This window comes from Lobosporangium transversale, assembly GCF_002105155.1.
Source record: "Lobosporangium transversale strain NRRL 3116 chromosome Unknown BCR41scaffold_14, whole genome shotgun sequence".
Lineage (NCBI taxonomy): Eukaryota > Fungi > Mortierellomycota > Mortierellomycetes > Mortierellales > Mortierellaceae > Lobosporangium > Lobosporangium transversale.
Window position 1 is genome coordinate 89630 of NW_019028992.1, and position 26321 is coordinate 115950.

At 42.8% G+C, this 26321-nt stretch overlaps 7 protein-coding genes across 7 annotated transcripts; 2 read left to right on the plus strand and 5 right to left on the minus strand.

The window, feature by feature from the left end:
* Window positions 1-393: 393 nt before the first annotated feature.
* BCR41DRAFT_304042 (major facilitator superfamily domain-containing protein) lies at window positions 394-1981 on the minus strand (the record flags this gene model as incomplete). The annotated part of the gene is made up of 2 exons (XM_022020744.1): window positions 394-1720; window positions 1818-1981. 2 exons carry the CDS (start codon window positions 1979-1981, stop codon window positions 394-396), a joined length of 1491 nt encoding a protein of 496 aa, XP_021882253.1.
* Window positions 1982-3723: 1742 nt separating this feature from the next.
* On the plus strand, window positions 3724-4307 carry BCR41DRAFT_38293 (hypothetical protein). Its single transcript, XM_022027396.1, has one exon. The coding sequence runs from the start codon at window positions 3893-3895 to the stop codon at window positions 4205-4207; it is 315 nt and encodes a 104-aa protein (XP_021882254.1). The 5' UTR covers window positions 3724-3892; the 3' UTR covers window positions 4208-4307.
* Window positions 4308-5574: 1267 nt separating this feature from the next.
* Window positions 5575-8451, plus strand: BCR41DRAFT_351514 (hypothetical protein). Its single transcript, XM_022023810.1, has one exon. The coding sequence runs from the start codon at window positions 5866-5868 to the stop codon at window positions 8329-8331; it is 2466 nt and encodes an 821-aa protein (XP_021882255.1). The 5' UTR covers window positions 5575-5865; the 3' UTR covers window positions 8332-8451.
* Window positions 8452-9699: 1248 nt separating this feature from the next.
* BCR41DRAFT_351515 (hypothetical protein) lies at window positions 9700-11735 on the minus strand. Its single transcript, XM_022023811.1, has 4 exons — window positions 11009-11735; window positions 10848-10887; window positions 10616-10685; window positions 9700-10534 (listed from the first exon to the last, which is right to left on the minus strand). The coding sequence occupies exons 1-4, from the start codon at window positions 11722-11724 to the stop codon at window positions 9726-9728; spliced, it is 1635 nt and encodes a 544-aa protein (XP_021882256.1). The 5' UTR covers window positions 11725-11735; the 3' UTR covers window positions 9700-9725.
* Window positions 11736-19018: 7283 nt separating this feature from the next.
* On the minus strand, window positions 19019-20071 carry BCR41DRAFT_385739 (hypothetical protein; the record flags this gene model as incomplete). Its single annotated transcript, XM_022027708.1, has 1 exon — window positions 19019-20071. One exon carries the CDS (start codon window positions 20069-20071, stop codon window positions 19040-19042), a length of 1032 nt encoding a protein of 343 aa, XP_021882257.1. The 3' UTR covers window positions 19019-19039.
* Window positions 20072-22120: 2049 nt separating this feature from the next.
* Window positions 22121-23962, minus strand: BCR41DRAFT_369856 (chromatin remodelling complex Rsc7/Swp82 subunit-domain-containing protein; the record flags this gene model as incomplete). The annotated part of the gene is made up of 2 exons (XM_022026489.1): window positions 22121-23424; window positions 23524-23962. 2 exons carry the CDS (start codon window positions 23960-23962, stop codon window positions 22121-22123), a joined length of 1743 nt encoding a protein of 580 aa, XP_021882258.1.
* Window positions 23963-24434: 472 nt separating this feature from the next.
* On the minus strand, window positions 24435-25839 carry BCR41DRAFT_369857 (gamma-actin; the record flags this gene model as incomplete). Its single annotated transcript, XM_022026490.1, has 3 exons — window positions 24435-25463; window positions 25638-25733; window positions 25837-25839. 3 exons carry the CDS (start codon window positions 25837-25839, stop codon window positions 24435-24437), a joined length of 1128 nt encoding a protein of 375 aa, XP_021882259.1.
* Between the last annotated feature and the right edge of the window lie 482 nt (window positions 25840-26321).

Below are 26321 nucleotides of genomic sequence, written 5' to 3' on the forward strand. Positions count from 1 at the left end.
AAGCGATCATGACCTGACTCTCCTGTAGCAAAAAAAAAGATATGCATGAATGCTGATGAGACTACACACCTCCACGTTCAGAGTTTTCAAAGTTTCTAACTTCTATTGCGGCAGGGGTTGTGCGTATGTGGTCAAAGGCATATATCTTATTGTTTCCTTTGTTTCTTTGAAAATGATTAGGCTAGTTTTGAGTGGTTTTTCAAAAAAGCACTCGCCTCTTCGTCACCTCCCAGAAACAGAGCCTGTGCATTTTTTTGTTATTCTTGGTGTAGTTGCACATGTGTAATTTTGTATTTATTTGAATGCTTTACTTTGTAAGTTATAATGGGACAATGGATAATTGGTATCTATTTCAATGAGGATGCGATTTGATCTCCTTCGTTATATTATTCTCTACTCCATGAGCACTGGCTCGAGCTGCTTGCGCAGTTTATGGTGCTTAATAAGCAAGCTGAAGACAAAGGCAAGGCCCATAAAAGGAATACAGACAAGGAATGCCTGTCTTAATGCCAGCATGTAGGCATGTAAGATCTGGGCTTCCAGATCTGAACCAAATGTTGGTGCCAAGTAAGAATCCACCATAACCTTTTCAACTTCAGGAAACTTGTCGATCAATGGGTCGAGGTTGGATTTGACGCCGTTATTGAAGACCGTACCCGCGATAGCGACGCCAAATACAGAACCAACAGTTCGGAAGAATGTCGCAGTAGCAGTTGCCACAGCCATGTCTTTAGTCTCAACTGATGATTGAATAGCAAGCATAACTGTCTGCATCGAAAAACCAATGCCAAGTCCGACCAGGAACAAGTATCCAATCAACTCGCCACGAGAAGTATCCTCATGGAAAAGTGTTAATAGACCTGTGCCAGTAGTGGAGAGTATAAGACCAATCCAGATGAAAGGACGGTATTGACCCCACTTTGAGACCATGATACCCGAGGAGATAGAGGCTAGCAAGAGACCGACGATCATAGGCAACATCTCCAGACCAGATGCAGTAGCAGATTCTTGTCGTACGATCTGGAAATACAAGGGCATGAAGAACATGACACCAAAGAGACCCATACCAATGAAAAAGCTAGTCAAGAATACAGCGACATTCGTACGGCTCTTGAACATATGGAATGGAATAATGGGCTCCTGCGCTACTTTCCACTCAATCAAGCAGAAGACGAAAAGAACAGCTGCGCCTGCGCAGAAGAGGCCAATCACAAGAGGAGAGTCCCAGTCATATTCACTTCCACCCCAGTTCAGTGGCAGTAAGACCAATACCAGGCCGATTACCAGGGAGAGAGATCCAAAGACATCGACACGCTTGAGCTTCTCTTTGAGTGAACCTTTAGAATGAGGCAAGTGGAGCAACTTGGCGACCGCGATGACTGTGATAGCACCGATCGGGAGGTTAATGAAGAAGGCCCAGCGCCAAGACGCTTTGTCGGTAAAGACGCCCCCAAGAAGAGGACCAATGACGGATGAGAATCCAAAGACAGCTCCAATAATACCCTGGTATTTACCACGATCTCTTAGTGAGACAATGTCAGTAATAATAATCATGACCATGGACATGATGCCTCCAGCACCAATACCAGCGATTCCGCGAGCAACAATCATCATCAGCATGCTCTGGGCAGCGCCACAGAGGGCAGAACCAATCAGGAAGATCAAGATGGCGAAGAGGAAAGTAGTCTTCCTGCCAAAAATATCAGAGCCTTTGCCATACCTATTTTGTTAAATGCAGAAAACAGAAAGTTAATCTCATTATATATAGCCAGGTAATACATAATGTATGGATATTTGACTTTAGGACCATGACTTACAATGGCTGAAATGTAGTTGAAGTCAGGAGATAACTGGTTCCGATCCAGGGAATTTGTTTGAGGCCGTTAAATTCGTTGGCGATTTTTGTAGTACAAACCGAGACGATCGTCTGGTCAAGCGATGAGAGGAAGATACCCAGCATCAATCCTACAAACACGATCATTAGCTCCTTGAAAGGTAATGAGACTACACCTTGGTCAGTAGATACTACAGGTGAAATAGCATCGCCGCCATTATCCTGAACTGAGTCTTTTAAGGATGGATCGATCGGTGATGAAGTGGCGTCTTTTGAATTCTTGTCGTCATGAACCACAACTTCCTGCATTTCGTACAGACTCTGATGATTGATGTATTCTTGCTTGCCGTTTGAAATAGGAAGGGATGTATGCGATGAGGTTTTTTGGAAGGGAGATGTTGACGACTCGATATTAGACTGATTCTTTTCAGAATCGATGACTATAGTGCCATTGTCCGAACGTGAGTGAATAGATGAACCCATCAAAATACAGCACTGTGTATTGCCTTTGTATGTGTATGCTCTGTATTAACGCTGACAAAAAAGAAAACAGGAAAAAGAAAGAACTTGGAAGAATGTATGGATGAATAGGAACAAAGGACAACAGTTTTGAGAAAAAAGCAGGAAGGGGTACTGACGGTTGGTAGAAGATGAGAACGGTAACGATGGAGATGTCTGACAGTAATGAATATGTATATTTATAATGAATCCATGAAGCAAAATGATGAGGAAAGAGAAAGGATAAGAAGGAAAAAAAGAGAGATCCATTTATCCATTTCGTTCCATTAAAACCCTTTCTTACACGGCAATACCTTTACGCAGATCGTTTGTTTGCAAACAAATAAGCATGACAGCTTGATTTTGGGTATGGTGGAAAAAGATGGTCATTTTTGGAAGTAATTTTTAATGTAACCTGACTCTAAACTCTTATTGTTCTTTAGGTTTATCTAAACTGGTTTGTCCTGTCGCAGCCGTGCAGCAATTCATTTCATTTTAGGTTTCACCTTCCTTATTCGAGAACAGGATATTAATAATATCCCTGTTTCCACGGTACTTCGGCATCCATATCCGCAATCGCTTTTTGTTTTGATCCGTAGCTCTACAACGATAAAATCCAACTGATCATAGTCTGGTATCCTTTTTTTCTTTATTCGGAGAAATAGTGATGGCGTTGACGCCTCTAACAATATTTCATTGTATTAAGCTTTTGTTTAGTTTATCATTAATAGTGTTTAGCTTCATTGATTGGTATAGTATTATGATATACAGGTTAATTGAGTTAATTCATAATTTCTACTCTGAAGCCACAAAATGGTTTTCGCTAAAAAAAACCCATCCAGACATCTTGACATCAATCTTGCTGAAGTTGTCAATATCTAACAGATGAGTTGAAGAGTGGGTAGGTATTCAATACATGGAAGTGTAGCATATAATCTGACGGCCCATAATCAGCACCACATCTGACCCTTCAATATTGCAATAGCGACTCTCAGCTTATTTTTTTATGCCTCTTATATGATACGCTCCTCTAAGATTATAAGGCAGGGCTAATATGGCTCTCAATATAGAGATCCTCAGATAGGCCCCAAACATCAAGAACGAGCAATACCCAATATCAGACTTTTGTTGTTTATTACAACTGACAAAATGATTGACAGGCTACATTCGCTCAAGTAACTTTTTAGTTCAAATAAATAGGAAAAAAAGCAAATATCAATCATTCAAATGTTGACGAAATTATAAAAATAAAAGGCTGTGTCCATATCTAGAATGAATGAAGCGAGAATATATGACTGGTGAAAGAAAAGCTTGATTTGGACGCGCCCTTTTTCCCTTGAATAGGGCGCTGCTGACTAGATCCTCATCCCTTCTATCCATGGGGCCTCTCCTGCCTTCGCCCTTCAAAATTTGTTCCTATCATGGAACAATAGAAAAGCCTACGACTACAAATTCTATGCTGTCCATGGCCACCTTTTCCCTATCAGCACTTCATGTTTATTTGGCACCTTTTCTTTCCCCTGAAAGTAATAAGCCGCATTAATTGCACCATGACTCCTTATGCGCCCTATTCCTATGTACACGTTGCTCCTCTGTTCGCTTGGCTGTTCGTTAAGGTCTGCCGCCGTAGTTGGCGCGAAGTTTCCATCATTCATTATTCCAATTAAGCATTTCTATCCTTGTTTGTTATTATCACCTTGCCTCCTTTTTTGCTCAGATAGAAGGAGTCTCTTCCTTGTAAATTCAACATCAAACATCAACCCCCTTTGCTCTTCTCCGTGTTGTGGAGAGCAAGGTAAAAAAAATACCACTATTCTTTTTACTTGCCCAGATCTTTTTTTTTTTTTTTTTTTTTCCCGCATGCTTGGGCGGTGAACTTTCCGTATACAGTGTATGCTTTATTTGATTGACTGATCTCCTCATTTACCATTCCGCTCGTGATCCAATCCTTTATGAATGGCTCCTTTCTTCTGAATGTTCGTCTGTCTTTTTAAAAATAACGCCTTGAACCAAAAAGGGTTTCTTTCAAATGCTCGAATGCTCAGGCCTTGTCTTAGTCTCTCGGTCTTGTCGTTCTTAACATGATATCCTCAGCTTAGACTGCAGCCTTTCTCCTATCGCGCTAAAATAAGGGCGCCACCTCATCTCTCTCCCACTCTCGCGTCTGCTTCCAATCCCAGTACCCAAAGACCGCCCCGTCAACATCGGTGCTGGCACTGCAACGATCACCACCGTCTCCACTGCCGTTCTAATGCCACTGCTTCGTCCACTTGGCTCTCTGACACCAATGCTGACGTCCATCTTTTATTTCGCAGACAAAAGTACGGCACGACTCCATCTTCGAGCCGGATGTTGATCTTGTTCATCAAGCGACTAATAAAATCTTCCACCGTTCCATCTTTCTTTCTCTTCTCCGTTTCTATCTCTGTTTTTTCGTCTTCTTATCATCCTCGTTCCTTCTTTTATTTATTCATTCCAGGCATCATCTTCTTCCTAATCTCTGTCGCACTTTTTTTTACCTACGCTTGTACCATCACCTCTTCTCGCCAACATTACTTGCAGTGATCGTCCTTGACTAAATCACAACAATAATCTAAGTGTCAGCAACTAAAACAACAACTGAGGGTTCGTAAATACAATATAACGCGCCTCATGGATCAAAGACAGTATGTCCAAGAAACCACTACTGCGTTCTCGCGTTTGATGATAGATGACAAAAGAACCAACAATAATAATATCGATATAACCAGTAACCACAGAAAGTCTGTTCAGTCTCTCCTGTCGAACATCATCAACTTTTCTACTGTCAATGCACACCAGCAATTATCGTCAAAAACCATAACGTCTTCCTCTCCTTCTATTCTCGATGCCACAGAGACAGTCAAGAGGCAACAGCAAAGCCCTTCCCTACTTTCACAACCCACCATGTCTATTCCCCCCATCCCAACAGCTACCATGGGAGTCGAGCCGGTACCCTCTTGTAATTCCTTAGACACAGCTCAAGGTTCTGGGTCAACTGTAACCATTGTATCACAGACAAGTCTCTCTCCGCTGGTCGAGCGAGACCTTTTGAGTAGCAGCAGTAGCAATGTTACCTTGGTTCCTGACATGGCTATTGCAAAGACAAAACTAAGACCCCTCTCATCGATGGAGTGCGCAGAATGTAAGATTTTATGAAGATTTGGAGTCCAGAAATAAGCTAATGAAGTTTGAATCATTTATAATTGTTACTTTCCGCGGACCATTTCTCTCCCATTCGTCTCTTCCCCGACTAATTGTTTTCTATTCCATTTGACGCAACGTTAGCATGGCTTCCAACAGTTACTCTGACTACAAGCATTCCACAAACACTCTCCATAAATGGAAATCAAAATAACAATGTTTACAATAGAGTCGCAAGCATCTCGACAAACAGGCAGTCCATTCACCCATTGGAGCTGGAACCAAGCTTCGACGCTACGACTAGCACAATAACAGAGCAAAATCATAAATCCAGGCTATTAACAAACCCATTGCCACTGTTTACGGAGTCAATGCAGCAAGCCCAATCGCAATCGGTAATAACCAAGAAGACATCAATTGCAGCGAAGCTTCGGAAAGTATTTATTAGTAGACAACAACAGAGTCTCTTTGTCACAAAGGGTCTAGAGACTCGAGAAGGTATTGTATCGCTGTCATCATCTCTCAAAGATGAAGCGAACGGGAGCTCCGGAAATAGTGGCACGCTCACGTCTACACAATTTGCTACAGGCAAGCATCGCGGATCCACCTCTTCTAACAGCTCTGCTGATACTGCACTTGGCAATAGAAGTGGTAATCTGCCGTTCCGACGCTGCTCGGGCCAAACTGCAACACCATTAACATCCCCAGAGAATTCACCTCCCAATTCTCCAACGATCAAGGTGAGCCCTAGTTTAATGATCGTAGCGGCGGCAGTTCATGACCAGGCTGAATCTCCATCATCCATCTTTAACCCTTCATTCCTAACGCTGGAGGCCGAGGGTTCGAGTGATGCAGCTAGCGCAAGCATTTCTGCTCTAGGTCATTCTGACCTTCATGATAAAAGTACATTGCGGTCTCTATCCTCCAAATCTATCAAAAGGCGTCTCTCCTTTGCCTCCATCTCTTCCTTCTTTGGATCACGCAATAACAACACTCCACAAGAATCTCGTGCGAAGCAGCATCGATCCTTTTCTGTTCCGCATGTAGAAAACCCTCTGACCGTTGGGCGTCAGATCGCCGGCTTCCAGCGGCGACACTCCCTGAACGACTTGCATGACCACTCGAATGGAAAACTACCCTTGTCTGTGCATCACCATGTTGTGTCGCCATTATCTTCTGAGGAGGCACAAAATACAAGCGTAATTACATCTGCTACTAACCGAGGGCCTTCCAAGAAACTGTCCTTCAACAACATGTTCAGCAAACAAAAAAAGAAGAGCATAAGGCCTTCAAAGCTCGCGCCATCTGCATCTGCCAAGCCATTGAAGTCAGCACTTGTGCACCGATCTCCAGGCACTGCGAATGATCAGTCCAAGGCTCATCTCGTCCACAGCAATGCCTACCGACGATCGTCTTCTGTGCGATCCCAAAGCAGTTCCTATTGCCAACAATACCGCCACTATCCTCATTACAATCAGCACCATCATCAGTGCCCATCTCAGCATGCGCTCAGTACTACAGACTCACTAACTCATCTTGCAGAAGCAAACCATTCCTTAGCCTCACTCAGTAGGAGAAGCTCTATTCAGGAGGACGATGGCCATGATATATATCAACAATCATACAATTATTTACCATGTTCACCCACTGTAGCATGTAATTCCTGCACATCCCGATTGTCCTTGGAGGGACCCAATGATGGTATTCTCGGGACTATGGCGACTAATATTATGAATGTTGTTACTGCCAACGCATTATCTACTCCAACTCCAAGGATTCTTCCTACTATAACCATCGAGACAGGCTTAAATAACGATATAGCTTATGAAGCACAATATTGCTCGCTGCCTCAGCACCTCTCCCCGATTCTGTCTCGATCATCCTCTTGTCGCTCCTTCTCATCATCCTCAGAGAGCGTTGGTGAGGCCCATCAATCCTCGTCATCTTCATCATCCTCGTCATCCATATCTGGTAGTGGATCATGCTCTTCCTCCAGTTGCTCCATCCACTTTGAGATCAACCACACACTTGCTCCCACACACAAATCGGGGCAGCTACGGGTTAATGGAAGCAGCTGTAGACGTCCATCAGATAACCAGACGTTTAATCCACTACTCCCAGCCTTTGCAGCACGTGTTTCAGTGGACCATATTGCCCTTGATAGCCACCAAAGCAATTCTATCACTACAGAAGCGCCGTCCATTGCCTATGAATCCCCCTCAACCATATCCAACTCATCGACTGAGGATTCTTCTGCGTCTTCAACCTGCACCAATGTGACGCTTCTTCCTCTAGCCAACTCTATTGGATATCAAAAGCGAGATCTAGTACCTTTACAACACCTGGGTGGTTATCATGATTTGCAGTGTCAACAAGAAGCTACTGTATGTCTACTTTATGACCAAAATGAGTATGAAGATGAACGTGCATACGAACACGGACACGAACATGAACATGAACAACAATACCATCATTATGCCATAGACCATGATGAGTATGAGCAAAGACGCCATCTTATTGAATATCAACGTCAGCAGCATCAATATCATCATCTTCACCATCTAGACCTTCACCATCAGGAGCAGCATTGTTATGTAGATTGGGCCTCCATCTACCCACCACGTCCTCCACGTCAACTACAGTTTTCGACCGAAGGTCCGACTGTGTTCCCAACATGGACACCAGAGCAATATGACCGAACCAGTGATACTAGTACCACAGCTTCCCGTCTGACGCCTGCAACCGCTCAAAGGATTAAACTAGAGTTGAACCAATTCAAGCGTCATGAGATGGAAGTCCATCAAGATAGTCAAATATACACCCACTATTTCCTCTAAAAAAGAAAGAAAAATATATATGCGCTGATCAAACATGTAAGACAAACCGACGCGTCCAGAGAAATTAAACAGAGCATGATCGCATAAAGAGACAGTAAAGACAAAATAAGTAATCATAATAGTAATAATACATAATAATAATAATAATAATAATAATAATAATAATAATAATAATAATAATAATAATAATAATAATAATAATAGTAGTAGTAGTAGTAGTAGTAGTAATAGTAATTATAATAATAAAATAATAATACATAAAAGAAAATAAAACAAAAGTTATTATATATCAATATTTAGCCTCATGTATGGAGTGTGGAGCATCAGAATTCAAAAGAGAACGGAATTGTTCATGGCAGGTGAAGAGGCAGTGCTGCTAAAGCCACTTCTATGCCACGGCGGTAGCATCTTCCCGAAACATGACATCCACTAATAGGCACATAGTGCTGTTGAAATATGCCAGGATCATAGTAAGTAACGAGAATGAAAGAAAGGTGTCTTTATTATGATCCAGGGATCTTCGTTCAATAAAAGGGGTAAAGATCTTAGCTGTAGTAAAAACGTAAAAACCCATATAAATGACTGGTAATCGCAACAGCTGTCATACGCGGGTGTAGCATTGCCGTACGCGATCAGTGTGCAGATAATCATTCAACAGACTATAAAACTGCAGAGCCTTGGCTCTATTGCTACCGTAATCGGTTTTGATGACGGAAGTGGCACACCATAACACCATATCTACAGAAACATGGTCATAGTGACCGCACTCATCTGACTCTTTTCGTGATTGTTATGATGGTGGCAGTTGAGATTATGCAGAAGCCTTGGTGCATTCTTTAGCCTATAATTAGGCTCATCTTCTCTAAGACGTAAGGAAAATGCTATTCTCATGTAGGTCTAGGGGGCGAAGGAAGTCGTGGCTGCAGGATTCTTTCGTTATTATCAAGGGTGTTTGACGTCTTCACGCTCCTGAGCAGCTCGTTTAGGAGATAAGCAAGAAGAACGTCAATGGTGTCGTCAAAGTAAATTGTACCAATACATGGAATAAAGCTTATAACTCTTATAATTAATGGACCTATCACTTTATTTTTAACTGACCTTTTGTTATTTTGGAGTGTCTAAAAAGGGCAACATCTCCTTTGCTTCTTCCTTTCACATTTCAACGTTTCGAGCGATAATTTCTTCCTTACCTCATAGCAGTGGCTCCCATGAATGATGTCTCTTTTATTCAGTCAGACAATTCACACACTAGACATTATGATTTATTGTGACGAATTTCCAGCATTCGAAATCGTTTCATTCAAATACAGCGGTCTTTATTTTTTAGGGTTCTTATAAAAAAAAAAATAAAAAAAAAAAAATTTACAACTCCATCATTCCTTTCTCCATTTCATTCAAAGCTTAGCCATGATAGGCTCCTGCAAAAGCACCCGAAGTTCCCTCCGGAGGATCTTGCCTGCTGCAGACTTGGGGATTACCTCAATAAAGCGGACACCGCCACGCAGCTTCTTATGTGCTGCGACGTTCGAGGCCACATAGTCTTGGATATCCTTTTCTGTTAAGGCTTGGCCTTCACCAGGTGCTTTCACTACAAATGCAAGAGGCACTTCTGTTGCTTGCTCCTTGTTCTCGATACCAACAACTGCTGCATCTATAATCAGCGGATGATCCAACAATAAAGCTTCCAGCTCTGCAGGCGCCACCTGGAACCCTTTATACTTGATAAGCTCCTTCAGACGGTCTACAATGAAAAAGTTCCCATCCATATCCACAGTAGCAATATCTCCAGTGTGTAGCCATCCCTCAGAGTCGATTGTGTCCTTGGTCGCTTTGATATTGTTGCGATAGCCCTTCATGACGTTTGGTCCACGTACCCAAATTTCTCCGCGCTCTCCTACCCCGACATCTTTTCCCGTCTCAGGATCTACCAACCGAATCTCTTGATTAGGTAATATGCGCCCAATGGAACCATGGACTATCTTGTGATAAAATCCTATATGCGAGACGGGGGATAACTCCGACATTCCATACCCTTGGCGAAACTGGATTTTGGGGAACTTCTTTAAGAGAGCCATGCTCAATTCACGCGAGCAAGGAGCAGCACCAGACGTGATAAAACGGAGGCTTGAGAGATCATACTGATCGACAATAGGTGCTTTCACCAGCATAAGAATCTGAGGTGGCACCAAGCTGAGAGACACGACTGAAATATCAAATTTAATAGGTTTGTAAAATATCAAAGCCAGTCATCAAAACAAATTGAGAAAAAAGAAGAAAAACCTACTTTTGTACTCTTGAATGACTTTCAGAAAGTCAACTGGATTAAACTTTTGAAGGACAACGGTCTTGATACCCTGTTTTGAAGAGGAATACCGACAAAGATATGATGTAGACGCAGGAGAAAAGCATGAATAATGTGGGCTGAATCCATATGTTCTCTACTTATTAAGTTGATCGATCCGATATCATTTTGGCCTCACCATCATGTACATAATTGACTATACTGCTATACTTACATTATAGACGCCATATATGAGATGAAGTTGGTTACCGTAACTGATATAACAAATTTTATCAGTAATATGTTGTAAACAGTAACAACGCCAATGACTATTTCTCTCTCTCTCTTTTTTTTTTTTTTTTTTTTTTTTTCAAAGCTAATACGCGATTCACTTACACGTGGTACATTGGCAACACCGCTAATGCGACGTTTTCGTGCATGTTGTTACTGTCCATTGCTGTGATTTGCATGACATTTGAAATCAAATTATAGTGCGTCAATTCCACGCCCTTGCTCTTGCCAGTAGTGCCACTAGAGTAACAAATCAGTGCGGTGGTTTCAATAGCAGCCTGGCCGTTCAGATCCTCCACAGGGGCCAACAGGTCCTCAGCTATGTTTTCTGGAGGGAAGGTAGCACTATAAGGTTTGAAGCCATCGACTTCTTTGTTGCCGTACAAAAAGACCTTACTGAGGGGAAGGCCAACCTTCTTGGCTCCCTCAATAGCCACAGGAAGTAGTTCAGGGTGTGTGACAATGACCGACGCATCTGAGTCCTTGAGCTGGAAAGCCAGCTCATCTGCAGTGTAGGCTGAATTGACAGTGGTGGCGATACCTCCAAGAAGGATTGGGCCAAACATAGTGATGGAGTAGTCGACTTGGTTGAATGAAAAGAGTGCCACGACATCGCCACGCTTGAAGCCAAGAGACTGGAGACCAGTGGCCCAACGGCGGGTATCACGCTTCCACTCGCCGAAAGTGATGACTCTCTTTGTCAGAGCATCTGTAAAGATTGGATATGAGTCCTTCACGCTGTTTGGATTCGAGACAACCAAGGAATAAGCATTGGTCTGAGGGATAATCCGGTCTGGAATAGAAGATTTATAGATATTCATGGCTGGTATATATATTAAATTAGTTTTGGATATCAACAAGAAAAGGGAGGATGTCCAATGTTTAAGTGAAAGTGGAGAAAGAAGAAAAATGGGGCAATATCAAATCTCAGTGCCTGAAGTGCTTTTCAGTACATACAAAAGTGCTGTCACAAAAATATTGTCCAATCAGAAGCGAAATCGATAATTTTTTGTGTCACAATAGCCAATAACCAAACGGAGTCTTCGACGGTTCTCATGCAAATTTGTTGATAGTTGCTGACGAACATTTTTCTTACAAGGAATATGGGTGATCATTGACCTATGCTATAAAGATAAGGTACTTATTGTATGACCATTGAGTCAATGCAAAGGCAAGACTTGCTCCATCCGTTTCTTTTTCAGAGTCAGAGACCACGGACTCTGCTGAAAATAAGGTTGTGACAATAAGATTATGGTTCTCCTTTTGTCTCTTTCCACTCGCATCTTTCATTTGATTAACACACACATGTATATATATATACTTGCTACACATGCGCACCACTCTGTATTATTAGATCATTTCTCTTCTTGGAGCAATCGCTTCCATGGGCTCGATGCTAGCCAAAGCATTGAGACAGGTCGATGCATTGAAAAGCAGTGATGACGGTAGAAACCCCCTGATAATATCAGTAGCCGTGATAGTAAGTATGGCATGAATAGAGACCTAGCTAAATTGAAGACAAAGCCCTTGTAATGGATGGCGACATTGATCTCTTTATGATTTGTATGAGATATCTCTCGAACCGTAAGATTTGTTCGGCAAAAGCCAAATTATTTGGGACTACTAACCCATGTAGAAAAGAAAGTCCGTAGTTATCAATAACATTCTAATGGCCTTGGTCCTAAATTTTTTGTATCCATTATAGCTAATTAGTCTTCCTGTAACAGCGGGAGGACATTAATGTTGGGTCCTCACCTCCAAATTAATGGTTGAAGGGATAGTCTGACATTAAAGCATGCTCCCTACCTCAAATAGACGATAATCCGGTAGCCATCCTGATTAAAGGCCCATGGGCTTCGGTTAGAAAAGTTCACGGTTGACTGCGCTTTGACGAAGTCTGAGACGATAAAGACAGTATTCCCACATGTTTCGATCTATCAATCTATCATTGCTATTGTCATATCGTCCAACTTTGAGAGAAACGCTTCAAAGGACTGCCCAAAGCGGGAATTTTTCAACATATCAGGCTTTCTCTCACACACGGATGTTAATAGCTTTTATTTACAGACACTGGCCAAAAATTGATGACACGATACCCCACTGGAATATGCATAGAACCATAATAAGCAACAGGACAAAAGAAGACATCTTTTGTTATTATCCATGAGTGTTCGTTGAGTATAGTATAGAAATAACTGACTCTAGTAAACCTATATAAAAATGGCTACTTAATGCAGCACTTACCTTAAGAAGGTACGAAAGGCGGATCCAAGGAGAATTTGGGATGGGTCATGGGAGGGATTCATTTTCAAACCCTCTAAAACTAAAGCCTCCATGAATTACATAGGAAAAGTAGCTGAAGAAAGATGCGCGCTGGGCAGTTTACCAGAGAGAGGCGAGAAGAATCCATGAACGCTGTCCTTCTGAGGAGATATCAGTTCACAAGTCTCTAACACATCTATTTCTATAAGCCGATATGGAGTTACCAACGTATGGACACTAATAACCTCATCGAGAGTTGGCATAGATCCTCCAAGGCATATCATCTCGGCGGCTGGCATTTTACAAAATTGTGAATAAGAGGATACAATCTGATCCCTATGGGTTATCAAACCGCAGAGCTATCATGATTGATTTTGTGCAGATTCTATAGACGACAGAAAGGTTAGGACTTGGTAGAAGAGGGTAATTGCGCCCCATGTCCGTTGTCGTGTTGCCAGTGTCGTTGGTTGCGGCTTCCTGTGCTTCATTATCGCACACTAGGGCCCAAAGCACATCTGGATCGTGCGCGACATTGCCTGAGAGCTCATTCTTTTGACGCCTACCAAAAATTGGGACATGACCAAAGCAGTTCCTGATACTCATACTTTTGACCTCGTCCCATGATCCAGCAATGATTCTCCATGCATCATAGTTAGAGACGGCATTCACCCACCTACCATCTACATTGAAAGGGTCCAAACGCATGCTCAGAGTCTGATTCCTTACGTTGCTCTGATAGTATCGCTTAAAAACAGATATGATTCCTGCATCAAGCGGCTGCGTGACAGAAGTCGAGTTTTTTGGTAAAAAGATAACTCCGATGTTGGGGAAGCGCCGCCTGTCCTCATCCAGGAGCTTATGGCAGCCTGCATTATCAACAAGTAGCGCAACTTTTCGCTCATTATTTTGGGCAGCAATTGATTCTTGAAACCTCTCTAGCCAACTTAAAAACACGATTCTTGTCATGTAGTCAGGGCGATGGCGAGGCTTCTTTTGGCTTCTCGTATGAGTACTGCTCAGACTTTCGTCATGATCCTCAAAATCGCTGCCATGGCCCTGAGCAGCCTCGTTCCATGGATGAATCTCTATAAGTTCCTGAAGAATGCTATCATTATGGAAGCCTCGTGGAAGATATTTGCCTAGAAATACTCTGGTTATTACATACACTGTTTGAAATGCTTACACGCTTGAAAAATGAAAGGGGAAAAATATGAAAAATACTCTCAAACACTTACTGAGGACAAACGGCTTTCTTTTATCTGTCCCGGTAGCATTGGTACAAAGGAGTATAGAAACCCTTGTAGACGGAATCTTTATCCCTGCCAGCTTTTCAAAGTCCAAAGTCCATGAAGATAATGTCTGGAGAAACAAGCCAGTCTCATCGGCATTATAGATATCTTCAATGCGATACGCCTCCAAAGCAATCTTTATCTTTTCAACCTCCTCCGCAATAGCTTCCAGGTCAACTCCGCCCGCTTCTCCCATCATCTTATGGTATGTAATACCCCAATGGGCCTTGAATGAGTCGAACCACCCTGATGAAAATGAGGGCTTTGCAAATTCCAAAGGACCCAACTTTGTCACAAGCATATCATAAACATGGCCCGCCATTATCCTCATCAACGGTTGATTGACAGGCAGTCGGCGCTCGGACAAGAACTACTTCCACTGGATAAAAGGGCTGGCGCACAACTTTGAACTTATTGCCCCAATTGGCCCGCGGTTCGAGCTTGACTTTCTTTTCCCAATCGAGTAAGCGATTAATGGTATGTCGGCGAAGGTGATGCTCCTCTTCAAACGGTCCTTGCTTTGGGAAGGAATGCTTTCCGCCAAACAGCTGATGGTTGGCTACATGACTCTTCCACATTTGAAGGATATATTCCTTCACGTCAAAGCTATGTATTTCGTACTTTGAAGTGGATGGTTTGGGCATTAAAACCACAGGCTTATTGATGCGTCCCGCAGGCCCATGTTTAGAGCCGACAGATTGAAACCGTTGGGGGCTTTGTATAGGCTGTTGTCGGAACTGTTGTGGGGGCTGTGCCGCGGACAGCAGCGGATACTGTGGTGGTGGTGGTAGAAGGGGTGTTTGAAGCCGCTGTGTAAGTTGGGGCGCAGGAGATAGTTGATTCAGTGGCGTTGGGCGCTGCTGTTGAAGTTGTGGTGCGGGCGGCTGTAGATTGAGCGGTGGAGGGAGTTGATATGGAGTTTGCGGTGGAGGGAGGAGTGGATACTGTGCTAGTGGAAGCGGTGCAGGAAACTGTTCTGAAGATTGTGATGAAGGCAGCACGGAACTAAGCCATGGGGGATGTTGCTCTGACGAGTTTTGTTTTGATGAGCCTTGCATTGAGGAGTCTTTCTTTTGTGCATCAAGAATCTGCTGCCTATACTTCCATAAGTCCAAAGGAGCCTCTTGAGAACTCGTGGAAAGCTGTTGAGACTTTCTATGACTAGGCGAAGCTAGCAGATCGCTATGCATATTCGTCTCGTTGTAGTTCACAAATATCAAGCGCTGTTGAATGGGTGTTTGAGACTTCATTGTAAATAAATGCAAATGGTAAGAAGTAGGGAGATTATGAGTGGATGGGTGAAGCAGGAATAGTTTTGTTGTAGATTGAGGATTTTTATGCCAGTATTTATTCAAGGACTTTTGCCATGTTTAAGCGCTAAATGCTGAGTTGACTCTCTGCAAACTTTGATCAAGGTTAATTAGAGATGATTGTTATGATTATTATTGGCTCATGAGTTCCAAGGCCGATATTTTCGAGTCTTGAAGCCAAAGAGATTGTTGCCAGACAGAACTTTTTATTAAAGTCTCGCCTGACCGTCACACCATGTTCTAACCTAATGAATAAAAATGAAAGTGCCCCTGAGGTGCTTGCCTCGATACGCAACACACATCGCTTTCAGAGGCCAGGTGGCTCCATGGGGCTACTTAGAGTCACAATCATCCACAATCATCAATGATATTATTATAAATCTATCTGCGGATGGAGAGCGTGACAAAAATCGGAATTTCACGAACCTTTTTCAGCAAGTGGTGTTTGAAAGCTGTATCATTGGGCTTTATTGTGCATCTTTAGACCGGTGTCAATATTGCCAAAAGTTCCGACTTCTGAAAGGAATGTAAAAAAACAACCCGGGCAACCATTTGCCAGTGCTTCAGCCTTATTCGCGACGACGTATGAAATACGAAGGGCGAGTATATTTCAGATCTTGGGGTTCTTGGGGTGAAGACCCAGGAGGCGAAGCCTGACGCCCACGAACCGCCTCTGCCACGCGCTGTACAAGTGGCTACGAGTAACAAGAAAACATTGAGCTGATTAATAATAGATCTAATTTATAATGCAATGTGGATCAAAGCTCGAACATGACAAGGGTACCTGCACGTCTTCCAGAATCCCAAGCCCACCACACATCCGTGAGAAAGTTGATCTATCGGTGGGCAAATGCATCCGACCAACTTCCTTCGGGATGTATAGTGCCTCGGACCTCAACTCCATCATGTAAAATCTCAATGCTGTACCTAAAACGCATTGGCTTTATAGTGTTAAAAAACATATATATGTGCATACGTAAAATACAGATATCTGAAACCTACTTTGGACAAGCACACCAACAACCACTGGGTTATTGATGTTACCCCAGACCATCTTGTTTAAAGACAGCTTCATCATGGAGAGCAGCTTGAGATAATCAAACGATAGGAGTTTCCCAGCCTTGATCCCAGGTTTTTTCACTTTCACGAGGAGAACTGGAAAGTCATCTACCCGTGCGATGATGTCGGGTCGGAATTCTTCCAGACTGGCATCCAGGGATGGCATCTCCTCGAGGCGAGAATCTCTAGCAGATGTAAGACATAAATCGAGCGTTAAACGATTTTAGGGGAAACTTTGCCGGTTGGCAGATACTTATAAATGAATTCGTGATTACATGGCAATTGTTGCTCCCAATCCATGCAGGAGCGTCTCAATTACAGGAGTAACGAAGAAATGCTGGTATGTCGCTTCATTGAGCGATTGGCCTTTCTTGGTCCCCCATATTCGATCGGTACAGGTCATATTCTGGATTACCTTGAACGTGAGCGAATTTCTGACAGTATTTGGTGCCTTGGAAAGCTTATCCTGGAAATGCTGATAATCCTGGGTACCCGCAGTTCGGGTACATCCTTTAAGGAAACTGCAATGTTCCTCGGGTATCCTGGTTACTTTCCTGGTCCCAAATATCTCTCCAAGAACCTGGTCACTAACCAGCGATTTAAGAATTGATTTCGAAAAGATAAAGTTGAGAGTTCTAGAGATATTACGGCAAGGGAGTTTTTAATATAAGTATCAACTCCGCATTCCACGCTCTACGAACACAGTTGCGAACACAGTGACATACAATAACTCATCAGCTTTTTTCAAAGTCGCTTCTTTCTTCACAAATATTTCCCGCGCCTCCATTGCCTTCAACGAAACATCTACGTTATTAATAATCAAGTGTTCTTGGGAAAGGCGGCAAGATGTTGTTCCTCGGCCGACGAGATTCGTAACAATAGAGAGTCCCTATTAGTTGCATGTTAGTTGCATATTAGTTGGCAGTTCAATGTTTTTGGAATGCTATTTCAGCACTTGGCAATCTAATTGAAAGGGAGAGTACACACTTTTGAAGAGTTGCTCTTTTTCTTATTGGCAGTAATTTTATTGGCAGTAGTGAATTTAGGCATGTTGAAGAAAATGTTGATTGAGAGTGTTGGATAATTGGATAATGGGTGATTCAGCTCTTTTTATAAATAGTGCAGCGTTTATCTTTTGGAACGGTAAAGCACGGAGCTCTCGGGACAGCATAATGTAATGCAATGTACACAAAGTGCCATCCATGAGGAGTACTTTTAGACTTGGTTTTTCACATTCCCAGCCCCCCGGAAAAAGTAATAAAGTGACGAGCTGTAGATTTATTAAATGTTATATATCGAATAAGTATGAGGGAGTGAGTGGTGAGTGAACAACAAAGGCCAAACATTCTTGTCCATGTGCGGCTGCGGATGCTCCGGATCCTCCTTCTTTTGTCTTGTATGTTATAATATTGATAATAGTAATAATATGATTATTAATATTATTAAAAAAAAAAAAAAAAAAAAAAGTTAGAATCGAGTACTGGCAAAATGTTATATCAGCTGTAGACTGAAAAAATGTTGAGGTGGTTACTATTATGGCAATTGACAGCGAGAATGACAGAGGCGACAGTGAAAAGGATCAAGACTTGCTCCATCTCGAAGCAGACAGAAAACCAACTGCAGAGACAGCGCTGGTCACTAACAATCATCACCATGGCGAAGATGGTGGGATTTTGCCACCGCGAAGATGGCTGTTAAACTCTCCCTGCCCTAAGGGTAGAGAGGGACCAATGCAGCTGCAGCTGTGTCTGTTGCTCGAGAGAGTAGCCGACATCGTCGTGTTTGATGATTGACAAAAGAAAAAAAAAAAAATACCACAAGATCTTTTCAAGCTTACGCCATCACCTTCCCTCAGTTGCAATCCCTTCCTTTAGCTCACTTGCCAGTCACTTATCTGCCCTCCTGCCATGTTTGACATAGAGAGGTCAGCTTACAATAGTATTTTTGAATTGAGAGGCTCTTAGCCAACCAATGGCCTAGAAATATATCAAATTCGAAATTTGTACAAAAATGTACAATTATCGAGATTCCACTGTATAATACAATCCAGGGGAAAGCAACTTGTATTTTACTATGGACTTACAAATCCTACGGTAGTAGACAGCGAGAATAATAAAGAAAGTGAAGTAATTAATGTAAAGCCTAAAGAAAGCGGTAGTCCTTAGTATACTACAGATTGTTTGTAAATCCAATATGTAGGGAATGTAGAAAGGATCCTATGTAGACTTCCAGATTTCACCCATCCGACTCTTGAGCCATTCCACTGACTCACGCAAGCCTTCGCCTTCCCCATCCGATCTTGTGCTCTTGACACACCATGGCCTTAACACAGGTCTACTTTCTGCCCCAGCTTCTATGTTTGACCTGCCGGATGTCGTCATTGTTCTTGCTGTTGTACCTTCATTACTCACATCGTTGAGATCTGCAACCTGCAACACAATCCTATCCCTCTCATCTTCCCATTCTTCACATCCCAAAATATCTGCAATTTCGTCCACTCGGAAGCACGTTTCATCATTCAAGCCTGCCTTATTTGCGAATACAACAATCGGAATATCCTTGCGCTTGAAATGAGGATCCATAACCAGTGAAGCCAAGAACTGTCGAGCGTTTAGCAAATGATCTATACCTCGAGGATCATTTTTGCGTGTCGCATCCACTATATAAATGATTCCATGGGCATGCGGGAACCAGAAAGCTTGCGCCAACATCCTTGGCACAGGCCATGTTGTGTCGAGCGAAAATGCATGTACTGAGAGACTAGCATTGCTGTTGCTTGATGGGTCCACAGATGGAGAATCGTCATCCATATCTGCTTCTTTTGTTGCGGACGATAGAGGTTCTTGACATAGTGCGTTTCCCTCAGCTACAGGTGTCGCTCGTAATGACGAAAGTGACTCTGATACAGTTTTGAGATGAGGTTGCAGTTGGAGCAGTTCTGCTTCGCCTTCGGGTCTGGACCGTTGCACAGTTACCGAATACCTTTTTTCCTTTTCTTCTTCTTCTCTTCCACATGCTTGATCAATCTCCTCTAGTCCATTACTTTCGCTATGACCACCAATTCTAACTTCAGCGTCTTCATCTCTATTTTCATCAGACTGTCTGAGCGAGTTGGATTGTCGATTTGCTTCAGTCGAAGTCTTTGGCGAACATGTAAAGGACCCATCTGATCTAAAGTACGCAACGAAGAATCCTGAGATCTCTTGGTAATGCCTGACCTTATTCGTGCTTGGCAGCACGCTCGACATCTTATAGAGTGTACTCGCCAACGGAGCAGAATCTGATCCAAGCACCAAAATATTATAGTGAGGTGGTCCATCCGGCTGTGCGGTAACACTTACACCATTGTTTTTGAGAACATTTGTACTTGGTGAAATGAGTTGCGATAGGCTATATATGCTATTGCGGAATGATTGTGCAAAAGATCCACGCTTTTGGGCCCTGGATGTAACATTTTTTATATTCATGTTCGAAGACGATGCTGTTGCTGTGAAGACGCTTGAGTCCAAAGCTGCAGACGCAGGGGGAGCAGTCGTCGGCGATTTAGGCGGTGCATATCGAGAATGTGACGAAGATGAAGGCAATGGAAGCAAACTCTTCGTATCCATCACGATACTTTGCCTCTTGTTGCCGAAGAGCCTAAAAGAGGCTATCGTTGTCGTCATCGTTGGTGAAGAGGACGATGGAAGAAAATCAGGAAGGTTAGATGATAGAGACAACTCTGGGGAAGTTGCTCCGTCCATTGGGGGCTGTAATGTGCTTGAGGCTGCAGTGGTTGTTGTAGTCGGTACAGGGGCGGGAGAGAAGTAATCCCAGACATTCTGACCCGGAGCTAGACGATTTGCAATAATATGAGTAAACATAAGGACATCGCTGGTGGATTGCCGAGGCATCAATGGCGGTTTTGAATCCATAAAGGTATGAGAAGGGTTGTTGGGATTAACGGACAACTGCACGGTTGTCATAACTCGGTTCTTTAAAAATTAATAAAGGGTGGGCGGAAATCGTTGTCGATTGAGAAGTAAAAAAAATAAAAGGAATAAAAAATAGAATATAATAAATAAAGAGTAAATGGATGTGCTACTGTGGACAAGAGGATAAACAGATAGAAGGCCCACCTGGCTACGTCTTTTCCTTCGTTCCTTTCTTTTCTTTAGTATTATTGTTCTCGCAGGAATTGGAATTGGGAGGAATGAAGAAAAGAAGGAAGGAACAGGATGGGCGAAATTATTCCAAGAAAAACAGGCGAAAACAAAGGGAGTCATAGGGCTATGGTCCACGTTTTTCGTTTTTCGTTTTTTTATACCCTTGCTTATCCGTTCAGGGACTAGAATACACTACCTTCTCTTGCCTGTTATTCTATCTGACTAAAAGAGCAAGACTCGAATGCAGAGAGCATGAGCAGATATTGATGCTGTACCTTCAATTCATACAACAACATGGTCGCTCTTTGTTATTTTTAATTTTAGTCCAATGCTCTCTTGTCAATCCCATCATTCAACTTCATATATTTATAATGCCCAACTTTATTCTCTGGTGCTATATGGTCCATGCTCACCACCTTGCTTGATAATGCGTACAAGCAAGTGCTCCACCACAACAGGTGCAAATGATCGGGTTGAGGTGTATAGATTAAAAGAATGATATATATTTTTATGATATCTATTGCTCTCACCCTAATTCCCATCCATATCAGTAAACTCATACCAAGCAGAATATGGAACGGATTTTTCTAATCATGATTACTATCGTGATCATAGCTCTCATTTATATCTCTCTTTCTCCCTCATACATGCTTTTTAAATACTTATCAAGGCTTATGCTAGATACCCTTTTCCTTATTTAATGAAAAAGCTTTCCCTTCAACAAGACTAAACAGACTGCTCTATCACCCTTGTTATCTCTGTAGGCGCACACCATGGTCATCTTAGTGGAATTATTAGGAAATAAGTATCACGCATCATGTTCGCACTGGCCAAATGTAAATTATTCTGTCTTCTATTTTATTTTGCATTGTCATGAAGACTTATTAAATGGGATTCGGGCATTCATAAAAAAGAAATAGGCGTTTGTAAAAACTGATATGACTGATATGACTAAAAGTACATGTATATAATGGCAAGCAAAGTAAGGAAAAAAGGAGTGACATAACATCCAGATGATAAAAAAAACAAAAAAAAAAAAAAAAAAAAAAAAAAAAACGGAGAGTTCTTAATAGAAAGATAAAACAAAGCTCTTTGATCCCATCTTCATTGACTAGAATTATGTTGTATTAGTGCTGCTTATGGCTACATTGGTTAGTACTGAATAGGAACTTGATGTTGTGATGTAATCAGCTGGCTTCGTTGGTGTTGCCTCTGCTTTTGCTGTGGTTGCTGCAATTGGGAATCAACCTGCTGATAGCCAAGTTGACGGGTCGATATTGAAGTAGGCTGTGTTGGCTGATCTCGATGCTGAGCAAGGGGATGCTCTTTCAGCAGTATCCCTGTCACAGCCGATTTCTCCTCTATTGACTGACCTGTCCAGAGATGATGTATATAATGAGCGTGCGATGCCATACTTTGAGGCAGAGTGATTCTGTATGGCTGTTGGAAACGTGATTGATGGATAGGATACGATGCCTGATACTGACCGCTCAAGATTGATATGGGATATTTCGTCAAATCTTCGTTTCCATAGTCCTCAAAAATCCCTGTTGTATTCTCTGCATCTTCTAACGCCTGGCGGATGTCTTCTGGGATGACTGCCCAGATACTAGGATCATGGATCATGGGCGGTGGTGGTACTCCTGCTCTAATATTAACTTTCACAGACGTGTCAACAAGCGGTCCAATAGAATGAGGTGCAGAGAGTATAGCCCTCGTCGCTGTTGCCACTCCTGTATGTGCTGCTGATGACTGTTCATCCGGTCCTATGAATGCAGTAGAGGGCTGTCGCAATTGATCACTAATTTCTGCGGCTGTCCATGAGACCACTTGAACCTCACACTTGTTGGGTTGAAGTAATGTTGGGATCTGCTCAACATTAGTGTGAGGGTCCAAGAATTTAGGATTATCCTTTCGAAGATCTTTGAGACGCGTATTAAGCGCACGAACCGCCAATGCGCTCTCATACTGCCAATTAAGGTCCGTTATCACACGTGCTGAGTCATCACGCATGAGCTTGCGTTTCGATCCCCATGATTGCCCAGCTATCACTTCACTAGAGGACTGATGACTACCGCTTGCTAGATCTTCCCCCGCACGAGATGCACCATCGCCTTCGAATTCATCCACAGCTTCATTTTCTCCTGCTCTAGATTCGTAATAATCATCCACACGACTCCTGCCGCCCTTGATGATTCTGGCACCAAACGATTTGAAAATTGAACGCGCTGTGACGACCGCAATGAGCTTTGATTTGAAATTGGCCATGAGCATCCCGTTTTCAATCATCCACTGCCTCTCCTCTACAGTTGTGTTGACACGTACAAGCTGAGGATTTCGTAGGAAGAACAGATAGCTATCTCTGAACCCAAGAACACGTGCTGGATCCATGGATAACATATAGATCCTGTCTCCTCTATCTGGTAATTTGAAGCTCCTGCATCTGTATTGTCGGCCTAGGAAAGGATAGACGCCATATTTAGGATATTTAGAAAATAACGATAATGATAATAATTATCGTTACTATTACAAAGTTTGAGCTTAAAAAAGATTACCTCCAAGGAGCTCGCCATTTTTTGTAATCTTGGTTTCGCCCGCTTCATCAATCTCTCCCTCAATCTCCTCCAAGTCTGCTGGGGGCTCATCAGTATTTTCCTCACCACCGCTGTCATTTGCGCCACTTTCTTCATCGTTGTCATCTTTCTTGCTCTCATCGTCGTCACTTCCTTCATCTCCACCATTCTGTTCCTGGGACTCCTCGCCCACTGAGTGTCCTCCTGTACGGTCACTGGCCTTTCTAGAACGAGACTTCGTAGGGACTGGACTGCTTTCATGGCCTTCCGAATCTGAGTCCTGTTTCTTAACAGAGGATGCCCTGGAGGAACGTGCTTCGCGTTTGACTGATCCTTCACGCTTTACAGACGGCGTGGACGACGAGCTAGAGCCACGTGTAACAGAGCGACGACTTGCTGTTCCAGGCAAGGATGGTGCCATGATTACCTGTACAAACTAATCAGATTTTTCTTTAAGGTATTGCTGAAAAATATTATATGCCTTGCTTTGAACTAAAATTGTTTGAACGAATTGTCCTTGTTGAGATTCGTGGAGCCTAATGGTAAGAAATAATGAAGAGCAGGCATTTGAATGCAAATGCATCTAGTTACCTGATGCTTCAGGTAATAAGTAAACACAGAAGAGAGAATGGAGCTGGTAAAAAGAGTAGTAAAAGATGGAGTAACGGGGATGAGTGTGAGTGTGTTGGAGAAGATCGATGCAGGATGTTATGCAGGATGTTTCCTTTTTTTTAGGTGATGCACGTGAGACATCTCAAATTGAAAAAAATATGTATGGTTGAATGGTATGTTTATATTGGTTTGTATTGGTAACAATTAATAGCATTTTCTGCTGGGTTAAAACTTTACAACTACTTCGGTTTCTTATCCTCCTTTGCCTACACACTAAACACTTAGAAGCACTTGCGGTGAACAATCGAAGGACCAGACTCGTCGTATTCCATCTTGGAGATCCACATCTGCTGGAAGGTCGAGAGCGAGGCAAGAATAGAACCACCGATCCAGACAGAATACTTGCGCTCTGGAGGAGCAACAATCTTGACCTTCATGGAGCTGGGCGCAAGGGCAGTGATCTCCTTCTGCATACGATCAGCAATGCCAGGATACATAGTGGTACCACCGGACATGACAATATTTCCGTACAAGTCACGACGAATATCAACATCTCCCTTCATGATAGAGTTGAAAGTAGTCTCGTGGATACCGACACCTTCAAGACCAAGGAGCGAGGGCTGGAAGAGGGCTTCAGGAGCACGGAAACGTTCGTTACCAATGGTGATGACCTGGCCATCAGGAAGCTCATATGACTTCTCGAGAGCCGACGATGAAGCAGCGGTCTGCATCTCCTGTTCAAAGTCCAAAGCAACATAACAGAGCTTCTCTTTGATGTCACGAACGATTTCACGCTCAGCAGAAGTGGAGAAAGAGTAACCACGCTCCATGAGAATCTTCATGAGGTAGTCAGTCAAGTCACGACCAGCAAGATCAAGACGGAGAATGGCATGGGGAAGAGCATAACCTTCATAAATAGGGACGGTGTGGGTAACACCATCGCCAGAGTCGAGCACGATACCGGTGGTACGACCGGAAGCGTACAAGGACAAGACGGCCTGGATAGAGACGTAAAAAGCAGGGGCATTGAAGGTCTCGAACATGATTTGGGTCATCTTCTCGCGATTAGACTTGGGGTTAAGAGGAGCCTCGGTCAAAAGAACAGGGTGTTCCTCAGGAGCGACACGGAGTTCGTTGTAGAAGGTGTGATGCCAGATCTTCTCCATATCGTCCCAGTTAGTGACAATACCGTGTTCAATGGGGTACTTCAATGTGAGGATACCACGCTTGGACTGAGCCTCGTCACCAACATAGGAATCCTTCTGACCCATGCCGACCATGACGCCCTGATGACGGGGACGACCGACAATCTATGAAGAGGGAAAAAAAAAAAAAATTAACAATCATTTCAAGGCAAAGAAACAGTTGGTACAGTAAGAAATTTTGAATGTGTGACGCTTGGAGGGATATCTTGTCTTGCGGGGAAACAAAAGCACGCGCCACACAATCACATCCAGCATCTCCATATATTCATAGCATCTTACAGAGGGGAAGACTGCGCGGGGAGCATCATCACCAGCGAAGCCGGCCTTGCACATGCCGGAACCGTTATCAATAACCAAGGCAGCAACTTCGTCTTCCTAAAAAGTCAAAAAAGTAAAACGAGACATTTTTAGCTCCTGCGCTTGTAGTAAATGTAAGCCTTTCTCTTGTAAATTCATATAATAAAATTAAGATGCTTACCATTCTGGATGACACGGAGGATTGATGATTGGTATAAAAAAAAAAAGAAAAAAAAAAGAAAACGCAAGTTAGTGATACTGCATAGATTTACATCTTGATAAACAGACCAAGAAAAGGCCTATTCTTGTTCTAGCGCTGATACGCATTCTGTTTTCTGCTCTGTTCATAGCAGAACATGGTATGGAATGACACATGGTAGATAGACAAAAGAGAATTGAACGGCGTAGGCTGGATTGGGTTGGATTGAGTCGAAGTGGGTTGTGAACAGGATAGTTCTCAGCCAAGGTGGTGGCAAACCATGGGATCAAGTGCACAGGTGGACAATCCAGACAAAAGAATAACAGGATAAAATGTATATAAGCTTACTTTAATGTGATTAGATGGGGTAGTGGTAAATTAGAATTAAGTAAAGAAGTAAAGGCTAGAGAAAGAGATGAGAGTGAGTTGTGGAGAGATGAGAAATGAGAAAGAAAGAAAAAAAAAAA